We start from the raw sequence: 18,640 nt of genomic DNA on the forward strand, positions 1-18,640 counted from the left end.
TTTCCAGCACTGGGTTCAATACTACATGTGACCTCTAGATCTGAGCACAGCACAGCTCATGTTCCAAAGGTGGGTATTGTAGACACAGCCTCCAATTCTGGATGAAATTATCTATCCAGAACTGGGTTCAGTACTGTACGTGTGACCTCTAGACCTGAACATAGCACAGCTGATGCTTCCAAAGTTGGGTATTGTAGACACGGCCTCCAAGTCTGAATGAAATGATCTATCCAGAACTGGGTTCAGTACTGTACATGTGACCTCTAGACCTAACATAGCACAGCTGATGCTTCCAAAGTTGGGTATTGTAGACACAGCCTCCAAGTCTGGATGAAGTGATCCATCCAGAACTGGGTTCAGTATAACATGTGACCTCTAGACCTGAACACAAAGCAGCTGATTCTTCCAAAGTTGGGTATTGTAGACATGGCCTCCAAGTCTGGATGAACACAGCACTGCTGATGCAGTACTACGCATGTGACCTAAGACCTGAACACAGCGCAGCTGATGCTTCCAAAGTTGGATATTGTAGAACGGCTTCCAAGTCTGGATGAAGTGATCTATCCAGAACTGGGGTCAGGAATGCGCTTTTTACTTCTAGACCTGAACACAGCACAGCTGATGCTTCCAAACTTGGGTATTGTAGACAGGGCCTCCAAGTCTTGATGAAGTGATCTATCCAGAACTAGGTTCAATACTACATGTGACCTCTAGACCTGAACACTACACAGCTGATGCTTCCAAAATTGGGTATTGTAGACAGGGCCTCCAAGTCTGGATGAAGTGATCTATCCAGAACTAGGTTCAATACTACATGTGACCTCTAGACCTGAACACTACACAGCTGATGCTTCCAAAATTGGGTATTGTAGGCAGGACCTCCAAGTCTGGATGAAGTGATCTATCCAGAACTTGGTTCAGTACTACATGTGACCTAAATGTGGGTATTGTAGACACGGCCTCCAAGTCTGAATGAAATAATCTATCCAGAACTGGGTTCAGTACTGCACGTGTGACCTCTAGACCTGAACACAGCTCAGCCGATGCTTCCAAAGTTGGGTATTGTAGTCACGGCCTCCAAGTATGGATGAAGTGATCTATCCAGAACTGGATTCAGTACTACGCATGTGACCTCTAGACCTGAACACAGCACAGCTGATGCTTCCAAAGTTTGGTATTGTAGACACGGCCTCCAAGTCTGGATGAAGTGATCTATCCAGAACTTGGTTCAGTACTACATGTGACCTAAATTTGGGTATTGTAGACACGGCCTCCAAGTCTGAATGAAATAATCTATCCAGAACTGGGTTTAGTACTGCACGTGTGACCTCTAGACCTGAACACAGCTCAGCCGATGCTTCCAAAGTTGGGTATTGTAGTCACGGCCTCCAAGTATGGACGAAGTGATCTATCCAGAACTGGATTCAGTACTACGCATGTGACCTCTAGACCTGAACACAGCTCAGCTGATGCTTCCAAAGTTTGGTATTGTAGTCACGGCCTCCAAGTATGGACGAAGTGATCTATCCAGAACTGGATTCAGTACTACGCATGTGACCTCTAGACCTGAACACAGCTCAGCCGATGCTTCCAAAGTTGGGTATTGTAGTCACGGCCTCCAAGTATGGACGAAGTGATCTATCCAGAACTGGATTCAGTACTACGCATGTGACCTCTAGACCTGAACACAGCACAGCTGATGCTTCCAAAGTTTGGTATTGTAGACACGGCCTCCAAGTCTGGATGAAGTGATCTATCCAGCACTGGGTTCAGTACTGCACGTGTGACCTCTAGACCTGAAAACAGCACAGCTGATGCTTCCAAACCTGGGTATTGTAGACACGGCCTCCAAGTCTGGATGAAGTGATCTATCCAGAACTGGGTTCACTACTGCGCATGTGACCTCTAGACCTGAACACATCTGTGCTGATGTTTCCAAACTTGGGTATTGTAGACACTGCCTCCAAGTCTGGATGAAGTGATCTATCCAGAACTGGGTTCACTACTGCGCATGTGACCTCTAGACCTGAACACATGTGCGCTGATGTTTCCAAACTTGGGTATTGTAGACACGGCCTCCAAGTCTGGATGAAGTGATCTATCCAGAACTGAGCTCTGTACTGCGCGTGTGACTTCTAGACTTGAACACAGCACAGCTGATGTTTCCACGACAGTGGACATTGAACAGATGTAAGAACACCTTTTCAAAGGTCAGATTCTTGTTTTAAGAGTTAAGGTTTCAACAGAAGTCCCTATAAACACTACATGTTCTGCTTTTTTTAGGTGGGACCAAAGGCTGGAATATTTTCTGGGCAGGGATGTTCTCGGACACCTCTGCCTAATCTGAGGTTGGAGTGTCTTTTCTGCTACTAATGCAGGGTTTCTATGCTTTACCCTTGTTCCTTGATCATGAGAAGCTCAGTGTCCATCTTAGTCTAAAAGCAGATTCCCTCAATACGGTAAAGGATAATGCAGTGGCATCAAGTAGCTTCCGAGGCCCTCGATGCTGAATTCTTGACAAAGACTTAGTGATGAATGCTGCTGAAAAGGACAGCGGCGCCAGGGCTGCAGTGGCGGCTCCTCCGCTATGGTGGAGGCGCGGCGCCCTCCCTGCCAGCCTCAAATTTTTAAAAGTAAATCGATAATAAAACTTGTTTATTATCGCTTTATTTTCCCTCAATTTAATGAGGCTTGGAGGCGGGGCAAGTCAGGAGGGGGAGTGATGAGCACTGCCTTCAGTGCACGTGTGGGTTCGGCTGCACGTCTCGGGCTGGCCAAGCCCACATGTGCACTGAGCTCTCTCCAACCCAGCTGCATTTCTAAGTTGTAGAGAGAATAGGCAGATGCTCCGAGTCTCCCTGGGAGCGCAATTCCTAGGCGCTCAGGCCAATCCCAGCGCTGCTCTCATGCATGAGAGCAGCATCAGTAATGGCCGCAGGGTAGGCTGGGAGCCTCTGCCACAGCGAGGATGAAGCAGTAGAGTGGCGTTTACGCGGGCACAATATGGCAGGTAAGCTCTTTTTTTAAAGGTTTTTTTTTATTGTTTTCTTCCAACCCGCCATTCCGATTGCACACCAGCGCTACTGCCGGGCTATTGGACGGACATGGCTGGAAGACTGGGAGTGGATCAAGGATAGTCTTTCCAATCTCTGGGGCTAACAGGAGACCCTTGTTTAGGAATAATAGTTCTTCCTGGGGCCGTATTATGGTAAGTGTCTCGGGCACAGCTGAAATGTGAGCCCGTTTTGCGGGCCCTTGGGCCACTGTGGTGTGACAGAAAGGGCCACGGAGGCTTTCGTGGCCCTTTCTGTAATACAGATAGCGCTGGCATATCACCAGAGATTGTTTCCTCATTTGCATGGGGACGTGGCCCTATACAAATGAGGGAATCCCTTTACATCTGCTCCATCTTATAGATGCGGACGCAAAATTAAAGAAGCTGTCAGGTATAGTTAAGAATCATCACGGATAAAAACCCTGAAGTTTGCACCACACCTCTTCAAAAAGGTGGAAAGGAGATTAAAGATATCCGAATACATAGAGTGAGGAGAAAACACCCTGAGTACTGAATCAGTCGAGAGAAATTATGCCACAAAAGGCACAATTAGACGAGGGTCCTCACTCCACACGGGAAAATTGACTGTTTGTCACTTGAGTTCACTCTTTGTGAGTGGGTCTGTTAGAAAAAAAAGAGTATTTCGAATTCGTTTAAAAAAGATTACATGTTGCATTTCGAAAAGCATCTGTTTAAAAATTAGTTGTTATAAATATAATTTTCTCGTGAAAAATGTTTCTGGGATTCTGCGCATAGCTACCAATATACCATATTTGGAAATTCAGTGAAGATTCATGCAATGGAAAACAGACTTTTCCTACTAAAACTCACGTGCCGTACATGTGCTGGTTGTAGTGTTAGGTGTGTGATATGGTGTGCTGGAGTTCCTCTGAGATCCGAAGTCCTCTGATCTCACCCATTGGACGTGCCACGGCTCAGCGTCCCTTTGACAGACCTTGTAAAATGCTTTGTCCTGATGGACTCATCAAAAAACTATCATGAGATCCACTCTCATCTGCCATTTTCATTGTTTTATGGAGGGAAGGGGAGTTTGTCATTGATGATACTTAACAGCTGTTTGATGTTTCTCTCTTTCTCCCGCTGCTCCTATGGAAGCGAAGTTTTCCGTTCCTGCAGGAAACAAAGCTACGGTAGGAGTCCTCCCTGTCACTGTCTGAATTGGCTCTGGCTTACGGTGTCATTTTTTTATCCTCTGTTACATTGTCTTCTTTGCGCCTAATCATAGGGTTATAGTGGTCTTTTAATCTTGGGGGCACCTTCCTGTCCCCATGAGGGTGCCATGGTGATCCCCATGATGGTCCCATTGTGATCTGTCTGCGATGGTGACTTACAGATCACCCCTAGAGCATGCTATAACAATCCCACAACAAGGGTCCCCCTTCCCCCACCACCCTCCACTCCAGGAATGGCACTATATTGATCCCCAGATGGTGTGATAGTGATTTATCCATAATGTTGTCGTCTTGCCCTTTTTTTGATAGCACCTTCCTGATCCCCTGCAATTGCACCATGGCACGTCCCTCAGGATGATGTCTTGATGGAACTCGAATGGTGGTGCTACTGGAATCCCTGCTGATGGTGCCATTGTGATGCTACTCTGATGGTGCCGTCATATCCTCGTGATAGTGCCTTGGTGATCCTGTTATAATCATTCATAAATAAGCTGCATTTGATGGTGCCATGTTGGTACAGCCATGAAGGTGCAATTGATGTAGTGATGCCCCTGTGATAACACCACAATGAGGCCTCTAGTAAGCAATGATGGTGACAAGGTGATCCCAGGATGGTATTTCTAATATTTCTTTGATATCGCTGTGACGAAGGTCTAGTGGTCTGGCTATGATATTTCTGTAGTGATGGTCGTGATTCCTCCATCGTGATCTACTGAGATGTTGTCCTGCTCGTGCGCACAGGATGTTGCTTTAGTGATGCTCCTGGCGTGGTACCCTAGTAACTGCGGCAGGGCTCTAGCGCTGTTAGAATATTCAACTCAATGAGTGTGGAATGTTGTAGATTGAACAGGGAGAAGCAGAAAGAGAGAGTTATTTTGTTGGAGAAGTTCTATATCACCACTGCAACCCATGACCTTGTTTGTAACCTCGGGCCTGCTAATGGTCTCTGCATGCTTTCCACTCTTCTGTCTGCTCTCTGCAGAGAACTCCTGCTAAGTAAGCCAAGTTCAATGTGGAGATAGAAATGAGGAAAACATCCATAAAGGGCAGACAACAGCAAATACAGCTATGAGGAAGAGAACAGTAAGAAAGAAAACAATGTGAAGATAGAACATTTAATATAAGGGCAACGAAAGAAAGGGTCGCAGATGAAAGGTAGAAAATATGGAAGAGGAAACGAAAAAGGAAAAATGGAAGGGATGTAGGGTGAAAAGAACAAACGAAGGAAGGGTGCAAGGCTGGATGGTACGAAGGATAAAAGAATGGATAAAGTTAAGTGTGAAAGGATCAGTTGATAGGGTGGAAGAAAGGGTGTATTGATAGGTGGATAGAAGAATTACCAGAAAGGTGAAAGCATGAATGCATAGAACAGTGAAAGGATGGATTATCGACATGTGAACGAAATGATCAATGGATGTATGATTGCATGAATGGATGGAAAGGTGAAAGGATGAATGGATGAAACAGTGACAGGATGGATGATTGACTTGTGAACTAAATGATAACTGGATGGATGGATAGAAAGGGGAAAAGATGGGTGGGTGAAAGGATGGAACGTGAAAGGATGGAATAAAGGAAGAGAGGATGAAAGGGTGGCGGAAACGTTTCTTAGAATTCTGGGCTCACTTGTGTAGCTCATTCGGTGTCATCAGAAGTTTGTTCAAATTGGGGGGCATTTTAATTTTGTGGCTACTCCCTTGTAGAAAAGATAATATATTGTATGCATTCTATACCACATTGCCATTTCAACATTAAGCCGTTGGTGTGTTGAGTATTATGAAAAACAGCTCATACAATGTACAGCAATCTTCTCACTTTTATGAACAGCTCCCATGATTTCTATAAGACAGTTCTATTTCCAGAGGTTTTGTTTGTTCTGTATGCAGCCATGTATGCGCAAAGCGCATGGGCGGATTCCAAACATTTGGAAGACCACCAACCACACATTGTGCTAATAAACTACTCGCCAAGGGAATTTATACTGTGTGCTTGTCTCAGCACCATTGGTCTTTAATGAAGATACAGAATCCAGACAGGCTTCTGAATTCTGATTACTTGCTGCCTTTCATCCACTTTGGAGAGACATGAATATTGAGTACATAGTCACTGCAGAATATTAGGTGGTTATTCCACTAGATAGAACGCTAATATGATTGGTACATGTTTACTTGGTCATGCCTTTTGTCATTAAGATTTGCTAGATTTGTGCTACTTTGAGTTAAGGAGGAAATCAGCAAATCAAAATGTATTCTGTCTCCAGGGAAGCACTCAGTCTATCCTAGTCTGTCTCGCCTATATCAGCGCATGCTCTAAATAATAATAATAATAATAATCCACATTTGTAAAGCGCACAAACACCCATAAGGGTCTCTAGGCGCTGGGGGCCGTTGGGAAGATTAAGCAAGCTATTGCCCAGAGTCACATGGTGCTGGGCTAACCTGCCGCCGGTGCTGGGGATCGAACCGTGATCCCCAGATTCCGGAGTCAGTCGCCCTAGCCGCGGCGCCACACCTCTTCCCTAAGAAGTAAATTATTCAGCTGTGCCTTCATGGCAGCAAACGGCCATTCCAGAGCTTAGGGATCAGAACTCTGAAGCATCTCCTTTCAGGTGTTAGTCTCTGGCACTGTACGTGGAAAATGGTGCATGTGTTGGCTGACCTGAGGATCCTAGCTGGGACACTTAGATTGCCTTTTTGTCATGTATTCAAGATTATTCTGTCAGAAAGGACCTTGAATTTGATCATAGCATTCATCTGTCAGTGTTTGAATTCCTTTGCCATCTGAGTCCTACCTTCCGTCTGATTTTTGTGGTGTATGTTGTCTGTCAGTGGGCTACTTTGATATCTCTGTGCAGACCATGACCTGATCACTGGGTTGGTTAGTTCCACCAATAGTTTAACGCTGAATCCTTTTTTACAACCAAGTTTGTGTGGGAGAAGACGGTGAATGTCAGATCTGCACCAAAAAAGCTGCTAGAGCAACAATTGGCATGAAATTATGATGATTGCGTTATGTATTCAGTCCAATAGCAGACTTTCAGTATTGGTCCTACAGAGAAAGCTGCCTAATCCAGTGATATACATTATTAATTCAGAAGTGGGCTTTATTTATCATCAGCACACATCTGAAATTGTAGGCGATGTAGTTTATAGTAAGTTTGTATATATGTTTGGGAAACACACCGTTCTTGGGTGAACGCATAAGTGATATTCTACTCACTGGACAGGACAAATCCTCTGCCAGTATGTTGTGCCTGTTGTAGAAGAATGATTGGATCTGATAAAGATATCCAGCCGCAGATCCCTTAACTTAGAATATCACCCAGGCATCAGTCTGGATCCGGCAAATCTTGAGCAGCACCCTCTGCTCGCCAGGAGACGGCGCCGCATGGCTCCGCCCTGACATCGTCCACGGATGTGATGTCAGTGGAGCCATATAAGTCCCTCCCGGCAGGCTCATGTCAGTTTCCTTCTTTTCTACGTCTCAACGTGGATCAAGGAGAAGTGGTTCCTCTGGCCTGTTTTTGTTTTCAGGCCTTACCAACGCCATTTAGCTTCCGGGAACAGTGTGCGATGACTTTGGGTGTCAAGTTGTGCGAGACCTGTTAGCGTCAGATGTCGGCGACGGATCCGCACATAATCTGTATGTGGTACTTAGGAGAGCATCATAGAAGGCACTTCCTCATTTTGGTATTCACAGAAGGCACTTACTCATTTTGGTATTCACAGAAGTTAGGAGTCCTAACTTTAGGACTCTTAAATGCCTTCTGTGAATACCGAAAGTCTTAAAGTTAGGATATTTCTCAGTTTAGGAATCGTAAAGTTAGTACTCCTAACTTTAGGACTCCTAAATGCTTTCTGTGAACATCGAAAGTCTTAAAGGTAGGATTTTTCTCAGTTTAGGAGTAGTAAAGTTAGGACTCCTAACTTTGGGACTCCTAAATGCCTTCTGTGAATACCGAAAGTCTTAAAGTTAGGATTTTTCTCAGTTTAGGAGTCCTAAAGTTAGGACTCCTAACTTTTGTGAATACTAATATTAGTAAGTGCCTTCTGTGAATACCAAAATGGTAGTAAGTTTAGGATTTTGTCTTAAGTTATTTCTGTGAATCGGGCCCTAGGAATTTATTTGGATTTGAAGGATCAGATTTGGACTGTAATAGAGTTGGAACTTAGGGCCTGGTCTCTCTTTCTTTACCAGGGGAATAAGTAGTGTCTGTTTAAGTCTTCTAAGTTGTGTTTCCTAGGCATTTGAAAGATTAGTCAAGGGCACATTTTCAGATAAATCCCTTTATGCACATGGCTGTGCAAGGCACCACCAGCAATGTCAAGGCTTTAATTGTGTGTGGTAAAGTCCCTACCTCTTCAGTTTTCGGTCTCGCCTAAGCAGTGATTGAGCTGTCTCAGCGAGACATGCTGTATTTAGGATATGGGCTTTAAAAACTCCACCCATGTTCAAGGACTGCCCCTTTCACAGATGTGGTTATTTAGAGCTTTTGAGGACTATTTCTTTCTATAAGTTGGAGCACTGGAGACCAGTGCTTGTGGTTTACGGAGCTCTTTTGTAAACAGGGCTGTAAATCTTGTTCTTATCTGGACCCTTTTGCTGTGGATTCAAAGACCGAGGTCTGTTTTTGCTGCAGTTGCCTCCTCCTTCCTCCTGCTTTTGAAAGGCGCGCCCTGGCATCATTGTCCCTGCCTTCCTGTGGCTGCTGCCGCCTCTGTCTAAGAGCTCACAAGCATATGCAATGCAACATGTCTCCCATTTGCGAGGGTTTGAGCTATTAGCATTATAAATGACAATGCCTTTTATTTATGTGCTTTGAAAACGTGCAAACGGTGCGTAAACACACACTTTGTACTCATAGTTGTTGCTTAAGTTCAAGTTCAAGTTCGGGCATTTAAGAGAAGCAAGGCCTTAAGGACTTAAAAGAAGCAAGGCTAGCAGTAACTGTGCCTCTTTTACTGCCAACCTTGTGTCCAGTAAGCAAGGATTATAAGTACAAAGTGTGTGTTTGCGCCCCGCTTGCACGTTTTCAAAACACATAAATAAAAGGCATTGTCATTTGCAATGTCAATAGTTCAAACTCTCGCGAATGCAAGACCTATTGCTTTGCAAGGGCTTGTTTAAAAGTTTGGCACAGACAAAGGCTGCATCCGAGAGAGGTGGATAATTGTGTTTACAACCTTTTCTGATTTGTGTTTGTTAAGGTTTCTCCAGGTTTTGCAATTTTGATTCAAATAATAAGAGGCTTGACGTATGAAAGACAGGCTGCAATCACCAGTTGCAAATTGCACACTGGCATGTTGCTACCAGTCTATGATTTTGCAATGCGACATAAGTAGACCTACGTAGTTGCATATCGTAGTTCGTAGCCTTACAAAATCTGCAGTTACCGGGTCTCACCGAATAAATAACCTGTCTAATAATTAATAGTGCTAATAAAAATCAATAAGGCAGGTCACTATTTGCTACCCCTATGCAAACAAAGTAATGATGCCCTGCAAAGAGCAGCAAACCACCATAACTGTGTCTGCATTCCGAAACAGGAAGCGTTTGTAAACTGGTGCTGCTTTTAAATAAATTTGACATGGGGGGGGGGGGGGTGGAGGAGGGGCAGGCGGTGGCCCAAAGGCAGTAGCCTTTTGCGAATAGGTTGTCAATGCCTTTGAGGAGTTGGTCATTTTTCAGCGAATCCCAAGTTCAGTTACGGTTGTAAACGATGTGTTCATAGCATCCTGAATCAGAACAAGGATTGAAAACCACATCACTCTCCTTCCTAACTGTAGGAGGGAATCTCCTTTTTATGCACCGTGTCCATTCCCAGAGGCATAAGACCCTGAAGATGACCCTGAAGGATTGTATGTTCCACAACGAGGAGGTCAACACTTGTTGACTGCGTACACATCGAATGAAGAGGAGTGTTTGATGAACACAGGACATTTCCCGTACATATTTGTCACAGGGGCGAAACAAACACCCCGCTGCCCTCGCGATGCGGGGGGAGGGGCCAATCTTTGGTAGGTGAACGGGGCCCCCTCAGCTCTTCGGTGGAGATCTGTGAGAGGCTCTGAAGCAGCAGCTGCAGTGTCTGCAGCCTGCTCTGAGCTCCTCGCGCTGAAGAGAAACAAAGTAACATTGTTTCTCTTTGGTCAGCATCCAGTCCCGGAAAAGGATGCCGGGCCTTCTGCTGAAGAAATATTTTGCAATTTGCAGAGTACTTTAACAAATGTGGTCCTTTTTAGGTCTCGCCCTGGAATTCGCATCCGAAGGATGCGTCCAGGGTCGGAGACTTATAGTCGTCTGACACGGGGGAATGAGGGACACAAAACTGTGACGAGCGGGTGGATTGAGCTGCGTGCACGCGCGTCAACATTCACGCATGCGCACATCACAGCCACACGCATACACAGCACTCACGCATGCGCACATACACACGCATACACAGGCACACCCCCGTCACCTACACGCATACACAGAGACCCCTCCACACACACCAGCCCCTCTCCTCTCGGCTCCACACACACGCACACGCATTTACACTTACACAGACACGCAGGCACCCAGACAGGCAACCCCCCCCCCCCCTCACACACACGCATACACACAGACTCCAGGACACATACACACACACATGCACGCTCACACACATACACAGCCCGCCGCCGCGTGCGCGCGCGCACACAGATGCCCCCCACACAAGGCGAAGCCCCACTCACCGGCTTCCTCAGTGCAGCGGCTCCCACCGGCAGCAAGACTCTTCTTCGGCACCGGGGCGCAGGGTAGGCTCCTGCCTGCTCCGGTGCTCCAAACAATCGCGGCTCTTCCGTGGGAGGCGGGGTAGGCTCCCGCCCTCCTACTTCCGGTTGTCCCGCCCGGCCTGCCTGACTTCCTGGTCGCAGGCCGGCGCAAAACGCTGAAGAGTGCTTGTTTGGATTTAGAATAAGCCCCCGCCCCCGTGTTCTGGGAAACTGCGTGTTTTTTAGGTCGGTTCGAGTTCCTGACGGTGAGGGAGAAGCAGAAGCAGCCTCGAATACAGATTTCCAGTGTTCGGCAGATTAAAGGCCCCCGGTGCATTGTTCGAATACCACGAGATTAGTTTCCAAGGAGACGGATGTCCGTTGCTATAGGCACCGGGGGCCAGGAATTAGGATTGTGGTTTTTTTTTTCATCTTGATCACGCAAACCGGTTGCTCACGCTCCACAATTTAAGCGTCCGTTTACAAAACCCGACAGGAAAGCTGAAGAGCGGATTGCTTCCTGGAATTTATTTTCCTCTCCCGCCACTCGTTTCCATGTACACAGCGTTTGGTATTAACCCCCCACCCCCCAACCAAAGTCGCTCCTCTTTCTTTTTTGTTGGGGCCGAATACCTGAGTGGGTCTGTACTTTTCAACAGTATTATGCGCACACATACCATTTTTGTAAACAAGTCCAACTGCCCTTGGAAAATCCTTTCCATCATACCCTACTGATCGCAAATCCGAGAGATTTCGGCTCTTAACCAAGGTATAAGCAGAGATTGTGGGTCCATATCTTCAGAATATGAGACCCATCGACATGCTTGAGCCGCAAGGACCGAAAGTGAATGCATATTGATTGTAACTACAGTTTATTAAAACTTACAATAAAATAATGCTCGTTACAATAAAAAACACAGTAAAAGAGCTATTTAGTCTCGTGTTAAGATCACATAGCAGACATCGTTCCCTGTTTAAACACAATGCTAATTCGATAGCATTATTGCTGAATCCGTGCTCAGTCAAGAGGAGCGTGCTAGGTGCATTGTTCCATGCCAATAAGAACATGAAGTAGAGTGCGGAAAAAGTGTGTGGTGCATGTTTTAAAATGAGCAGAAATAGGGCTGGGGCAGGAACAGGACTGATCATTAAATAGGGCTCAGAGACGACGAAAAGTGCATGTTATAACATCAGAAGTTAAACACATGAGAGCTGTTGGACCGTGGCCGTGGTTTGTAGAATAATGAAGTTGCTTGTTGGCGAGGAAAGGCATGAATAATGAAGAGAAAACTGAACCACCGTCATAAAAGGCCCAGAACCGTTATGCACTCGGAATACGGCAAATGTGGACAGTGACTTGGCGTGCGTGCTCTGCGGTGCCAGCGCGGTCAGGGCACAGTTATCAGGTACCCCTATTCTGTGATGCCAGCAAGGTCAATTTTGATTCAGCAAAGGTCATACATTTTGGGAATTTCCCAAAGCATAAGATCTTCTTGAAGTGAGGCTATAATACCTTCGTACATGTGCGGGTTCCGGCTGTTTCAAGAACACTCTCTTCTCGGATGGGGCAAGTGCAGATATGGCAAATATCTATCTTTGGGTAGTGGCAGAGCCGGCAAGCGGTCCCGCCGGCATTCCGGCTTCTCCAGGCCAGGAGATTGCATGCAGTGTGAAGAAGCTGCCTTATCGACAATTCAACAGTCTGAGTTTCGCCTTTAGACTAACAGTGAGTGCAGAGTGCGTGCAGAAACAGTGAGTGCAGAGTGCATGCAGAGTGAGTGCAGAGTGACAGTGAGTGCGGAGTGACAGTGAGTGCGGAGTGACAGTGAGTGCGGAGTGACAGTGAGTGCGGAGTGACAGTGAGTGCGGAGTGACAGTGAGTGCGGAGTGACAGTGAGTGCGGAGTGACAGTGAGTGCGGAGTGACAGTGAGTGCGGAGTGACAGTGAGTGCAGAGTGAGTGCAGAGTGACAGTGAGTGCGGAGTGACAGTGAGTGCAGAGTGACAGTGAGTGCAGAGTGACAGTGAGTGCAGAGTGACAGTGAGTGCAGAGTGACAGTGAGTGCAGAGTGCGTGCAGAGTGACAGTGAGTGCAGAGTGCGTGCAGAGTGACAGTGAGTGCAGAGTGAGTGCAGAGTGAGTGCAGAGTGACAGTGAGTGCAGAGTGACAGTGAGTGCAGAGTGACAGTGAGTGCAGAGTGACAGTGAGTGCAGAGTGACAGTGAGTGCAGAGTGACAGTGAGTGCAGAGTGACAGTGAGTGCAGAGTGCGTGCAGAGTGACAGTGAGTGCAGAGTGCGTGCAGAGTGACAGTGAGTGCAGAGTGACAGTGAGTGCAGAGTGACAGTGAGTGCAGAGTGCGTGCAGAGTGACAGTGAGTGCAGAGTGCGTGCAGAGTGACAGTGAGTGCAGAGTGAGTGCAGAGTGAGTGCAGAGTGACAGTGAGTGCAGAGTGACAGTGAGTGCAGAGTGCGTGCAGAAACAGTGAGTGCAGAGTGACAGTGAGTGCGGAGTGACAGTGAGTGCAGAGTGAGTGCAGAGTGACAGTGAGTGCGGAGTGACAGTGAGTGCAGAGTGACAGTGAGTGCAGAGTGACAGTGAGTGCAGAGTGACAGTGAGTGCAGAGTGACAGTGAGTGCAGAGTGACAGTGAGTGCAGAGTGCGTGCAGAGTGACAGTGAGTGCAGAGTGACAGTGAGTGCAGAGTGACAGTGAGTGCAGAGTGACAGTGAGTGCAGAGTGACAGTGAGTGCAGAGTGAGTGCAGAGTGACAGTGAGTGCAGAGTGAGTGCAGAGTGACAGTGAGTGCAGAGTGCGTGCAGAGTGACAGTGAGTGCAGAGTGACAGTGAGTGCAGAGTGACAGTGAGTACAGTCACTCAGCACCACCACATTATCACTCAGAACCACCACAGCATCACTCAGAACCACTACAGCACCACTCAGCACCACCACAGCATCACTCAGCACCACCACAGCACCACCATAGCACCACTCAGCACCACCACAGCATCACCACAGCCCCATTCAGCACCACCACAGCATCACTCAGCACCACCACAGCACAAATATGTTCTCTCAATGTTTCAAGCTTTATTACAAATGTCACAAAAAGATGTTAATATTTCACTTCTGTTCTTGGATTTTGTTACAATAAAATACACTGAACATAATCTTCACAAAAGTTATTTACAAAAGTTTAAGCTATTGCCATTATAAATTACAATCACTTTTATTAAGTATTAAAAAAAATTAAAAGCCATTGTTATTTGTAATATCAATACATCTAAGTCACGTAAATACAAATGTTGCATTACAAATGCTATAGGTGTCACATTTGCGAAAGTTATAACTATTGGCATTGTAAATGACAAAGCTATTAATTTAGCTATTTTCAAAACCAACACATAAATGAAGATTTGGTGAATTTCCATTAAAATATTTGACTTTTTTACTAAGATATTATTATACTGTTTTATGCAAACAAAATTTAGATACTGCATAAATAACTTTAATAAAACATATTTTAAATGTAGCTTTTTATGTAAAAAAAAACTATAGCATAAAGCAAAAAACAATTGCCATTTACAATGCTAATAGCTCAAACTTAAATAATGCGAGACCTATTGCATTGCAAATGCTTGTTTGTAAAGTGCTGTAAACTCTGTAACAGAGCAATGTCCAGTCAGTGCTTTATTTTTAGAAAAAGATAAGAGTTCTTTAACACACCTTAGATACTATAAATTATATAGAGATGAACAATAAAAAAGAGAACTCTGTAGCTCCTTTCCTGCTGGAGTTGAAAAAGGATTTATAGTGTTTGAGGCAGGGGCGTAACAAACAGGGGGTAGGGGCAAGTCGTCAGTTTGGGAAGGGGGCCACCTCAGCTCATCTGCAGAGAGCTGTGAGAGATAGGTTTGCTCTAAAGCAGGTGCAGTCTGCAGCCTGCTCTGAGCTCCTCACCTGACCCAGGACTGAAGAGAAACAAAGTAACTAGTTACATTGTTTCTCGTCAGTCAGAGCCAGAGACATGTTCAGAAAATGGATGGGGGTGGGGCCCCAGAGAGAGCATTCCCTACAGGGCACAGCCTCTGAGAAGGGAGGAGGCAGCACAGAGCTGACAGGGGCAGGAGAAAGATTGTAGCTCCAGGAACAGGATCTGCTGGGACACATTGGAAGGTAAACACACATTTGCAATATATGGTTTTGCAATATATGCATTTGCAAGTCATATATGGTTTGGCTTGGAATTGTTAGTTTGAATGGATGAGCAACAACCACCTGAGGTGCAATTCGGAAAAAACAGAAATGTTGCCTTTTGGCCAACAAAATCTCTTCATTCCTAAACAGTGGTGGCATGAGGATGCCACCGCGCCCCCCCCTAACACAATTAATGAGGACAGGAACTTAGGAATCAAGTTTGATACTACTCTGTCGTTTAAACAACAGGCTCTGGCCGTGGCAGGCACCTGCTTTAACATCATAAAAGGTCTGAGAAAATTCTTTGACCTGTTACCACTCTCAGCCAGACAAATGGTGGCGGTTGCCCTTATAACATCTCGGCTGGACTACTGCAACAGCCTTTAAGCAGGAACCAACAAAGCAGTCATGCATAAGTTGCAGATGGTCCAGCACGCAGCTGCCCGGCTGGTGCTGAGGTGGCCTAGGAAATCCTCTGCCTCAGCTGCATTGGATGTCCTTCCCTGGCTGCCAATTCATAAACGTGTGCTGTTTAAGGTCCTAATCATCACTTTTAGGGCCTTCCACTCTCGAGGTCCTAAATATCTTCAAAAGATCTTCATACATTACCTCCCATCCCGTAATTTAAGATCTTCCAATGCAAACTTGCTGACCATTCCTACCTTTAGACTGATCTCAAAGGGAGGGAAATCTTTGGCAGTCATAGGATCTAAGGCTTGGAATCAACTTCCCCTCCATCTTCGCCAAATTGTCTCTGAATCGGTTTTCAGGAAAATACTTAAGACCTGGATTTACAGTTCTCCTGATACACTGTGTAAAGCCTTAATTTGAATGCTTGGCCTCGCTGATAAGAGCAGTTGACCAGATCTTCCATCAAATCTGGTTTTCTTCTAGCGCCAAGATGCCCCCTGGAGTGATAGATGCGCTATATAAAAGCTTATTTACATTACATTACATTAGTTGTGGAATTGTGTTGTGTAGATTGTATCTGTGTAGTGAAATAATGTGGTTTGTGTGACATGGAAGTGTGCGCTGTTGATAGAAAATTATGTTGAATGGTATTATGAGGCATGGTGTGAAGTGTAGTTATGTGGAATGTTGCTACGCGGCATAGACTGGATTTAAGTGGAGTGTAATTATGCGATATGGAGTAGAGCATAATATGTAGAGGTAAATTATATGGTGCTGAGTGGTATTATGTGGCGTGTAATTATGTTGTGTGATGAATTGTGTGTGCATGAATTGTGGAATTGTGTGGCGTGTGGAAGTATGTGGCATGGTGTAGTGTATAATTGTGCAGAGTGGAATTAGGCAGCATGTTGCAGAGTTGTATTTTGTGGAGGGTAATTATGTGTTTTGGAGTGGAGTGTAAATATGTTGTGTCAAGTATAATTATATAGGTTGAAGTGGAATTATGTGTAGTTTAATTCTGTTTTGTGGAGTATAATTATGTGGTTTGGAGTGTTATTAAGTTGTGTGGAATGTTATTATGTGATAGGGAATTATGTGGTATATAGTGAAGTGGAAATATGTGTTTTTTTATTTTTAGGATTGTAATTATGTGGTATGGAATGTTTTAGGGTTAAATTATTTATAGTTGAATTGTGTGGCATGGAATTCTGAGATGTTCAAATGTGCTATGTGTGGTAGACTTAGCATAGCTGCCAAGGTTTCAGATTGCGATGTGTGACATTTTCAATGACCATAAGTGACACTTTCTCGTGAGCAAAATCAAGCAATGAAGAGGAGGAAAACATATCAATATAAGAAATTACACCCATTTGAGCTACTAGAAACTCTAAGAAAGTCACTGAACTAAAGGGCACTAACAGCAAGCTACTGAAAACTGAGCAGAGTCAGACTGTGTGAATGTCACTCATTATTACAGTTAAATGATGAAAACGTCACACTTACCAATCTGAAACCTTGGCATCTATGAGTGAATCAGTGTGAAAATGTGCTCTAATTGACGAGTATTCCTCTGCACCCTCATGGTGACCAGCCTGCCAGGTGTCTTTGCAAACGTGCAAGCACCAAGCAATTTTCCATCAACTACATGTTAATGTAACTCTACAAAATAAATACATAGGATGTTCTCTGCAGAAATCAGAGGTTTGCCTGTGTCAGGTTACACTTACTCCAGCACTTTAAAAGTGGCCCTTCATTCAAGATCCAACCAGGCCTCCCGTAATGTCTGCTTACACTACGTACAAATGCTGCAAAGTTTTTTTTTTATGCTAATCTGGTCAGATTAAACCTTCCAAAAAGAGCTGCTTTCAACTATGCGTAATCAGTCAATTTCTGGGATGCTAAAATCTCAGTAGGACCCAGTGACCTACCCTCTAGTGCCTCCTCAGTGATCTTCTGTCTTGGGTAGGGTGCAAGTGGGATCTAACATGTTTTAGGACTATGTGGTCTAGCCTGCCCTGGGCTGAAGTGTTTCGTCCATTTAGCCAGGAGTGTGAGGAGGGGAGATCCGATCCTGAAGCAGTATGTTCAGTGGTGCCTCTGATGCTCCCAGACTAGAGTTAGGCCACAGCTCCCTGCGCCATGGTAGGCACCTAGACCTTAGGCACAGTCAGTCTGCGGAGCAAGGTCTGTAGGTGCATTAATACAACACCTGCTGGACGGAGGGGGACCTGAGGCCTCTTCTGTGTGTGTGTAAATTGGGCCTCTCAGTCCTGCGACCAGCAGGCAGAGGCCCAAACTTGAGAGGCTGGATGAGGCAATATAATAGACTGTTAGAGCATGCCTCTCGATGGACTCTAGTCAAAAGAGGAGCATTGTGGACCGCGGGAGGGCCAACAGGCATTGGATGGCTGTGAGGTGACTGACCACAGTATCAGGTGGAACTACGAGAGATGACTGGAGGCACTAACCCTCTGATGAGCAATAATTCATGGCAGGGAGGGAGGTTATATCTATGCACTCCGAGAGTGCATTGTGCGGTATCAATACAATGTCACCTCGGTACAGTAACACTTTCGGAAACCATTGTCACTCATTTAGTAGTTACTCAATGTAACACCTCAAATCAGTGCAGCTATATATCTATCTTGCATCTGAAGAAATCAACACTCTCACAAAGGTAAGAGTTGCCAATACACCTAGGTCACAGGAGTTACAGGACCTTCACAATTGACGTTTTTGTTTTTCATTCCGGTATGTCTGCTGCTGAAAGTAGGTATTACTTCCATGTGAAAGTGTCGAAGAAAACAAGTACGAATTAGTCTGAAAACAGACTCCCGCATGTTATTTCTTTAATACTTACTCATCGTTATTTCCGTTCCCCCAACAACAAAACAGCAATGAAATTGGGCACTGTGGTGTCATCGTGTTGGAATCTTAGATCCCGGCTCCTCCATGCAGAGCGGCAGTTTTTGCACATTGCTCCCCGCAGGGAGGCGGAGCTTATCCTGGGTCACATCACCCACTCCAGAGCTCCGGTGGCCTTCTCAAG

The 18,640-nt window shown here is 45.4% G+C and overlaps 1 protein-coding gene across 3 annotated transcripts in view; it reads left to right on the top strand.

Moving 5' to 3' along the window:
* Positions 1-18,640, top strand: part of SPEG (striated muscle enriched protein kinase) — a 1,422,155-nt gene that overhangs the window by 293,490 nt on the left and 1,110,025 nt on the right. Inside the window, exon 3 of one of the 3 annotated variants that reach the window (XM_086954405.1) lies at positions 4,177-4,206. The exons of the other annotated variants lie outside the window; for them this stretch is intronic. Coding sequence (XP_086810531.1) covers positions 4,177-4,206 — 30 coding nt within the window. The remainder of the gene's footprint in view (positions 1-4,176; positions 4,207-18,640) is intronic. 3 annotated transcript variants of the gene reach the window in all.

Source organism: Lissotriton vulgaris, chromosome 2_1, assembly GCF_964263255.1.
Source record: "Lissotriton vulgaris chromosome 2_1, aLisVul1.2, whole genome shotgun sequence".
Lineage (NCBI taxonomy): Eukaryota > Metazoa > Chordata > Amphibia > Caudata > Salamandridae > Lissotriton > Lissotriton vulgaris.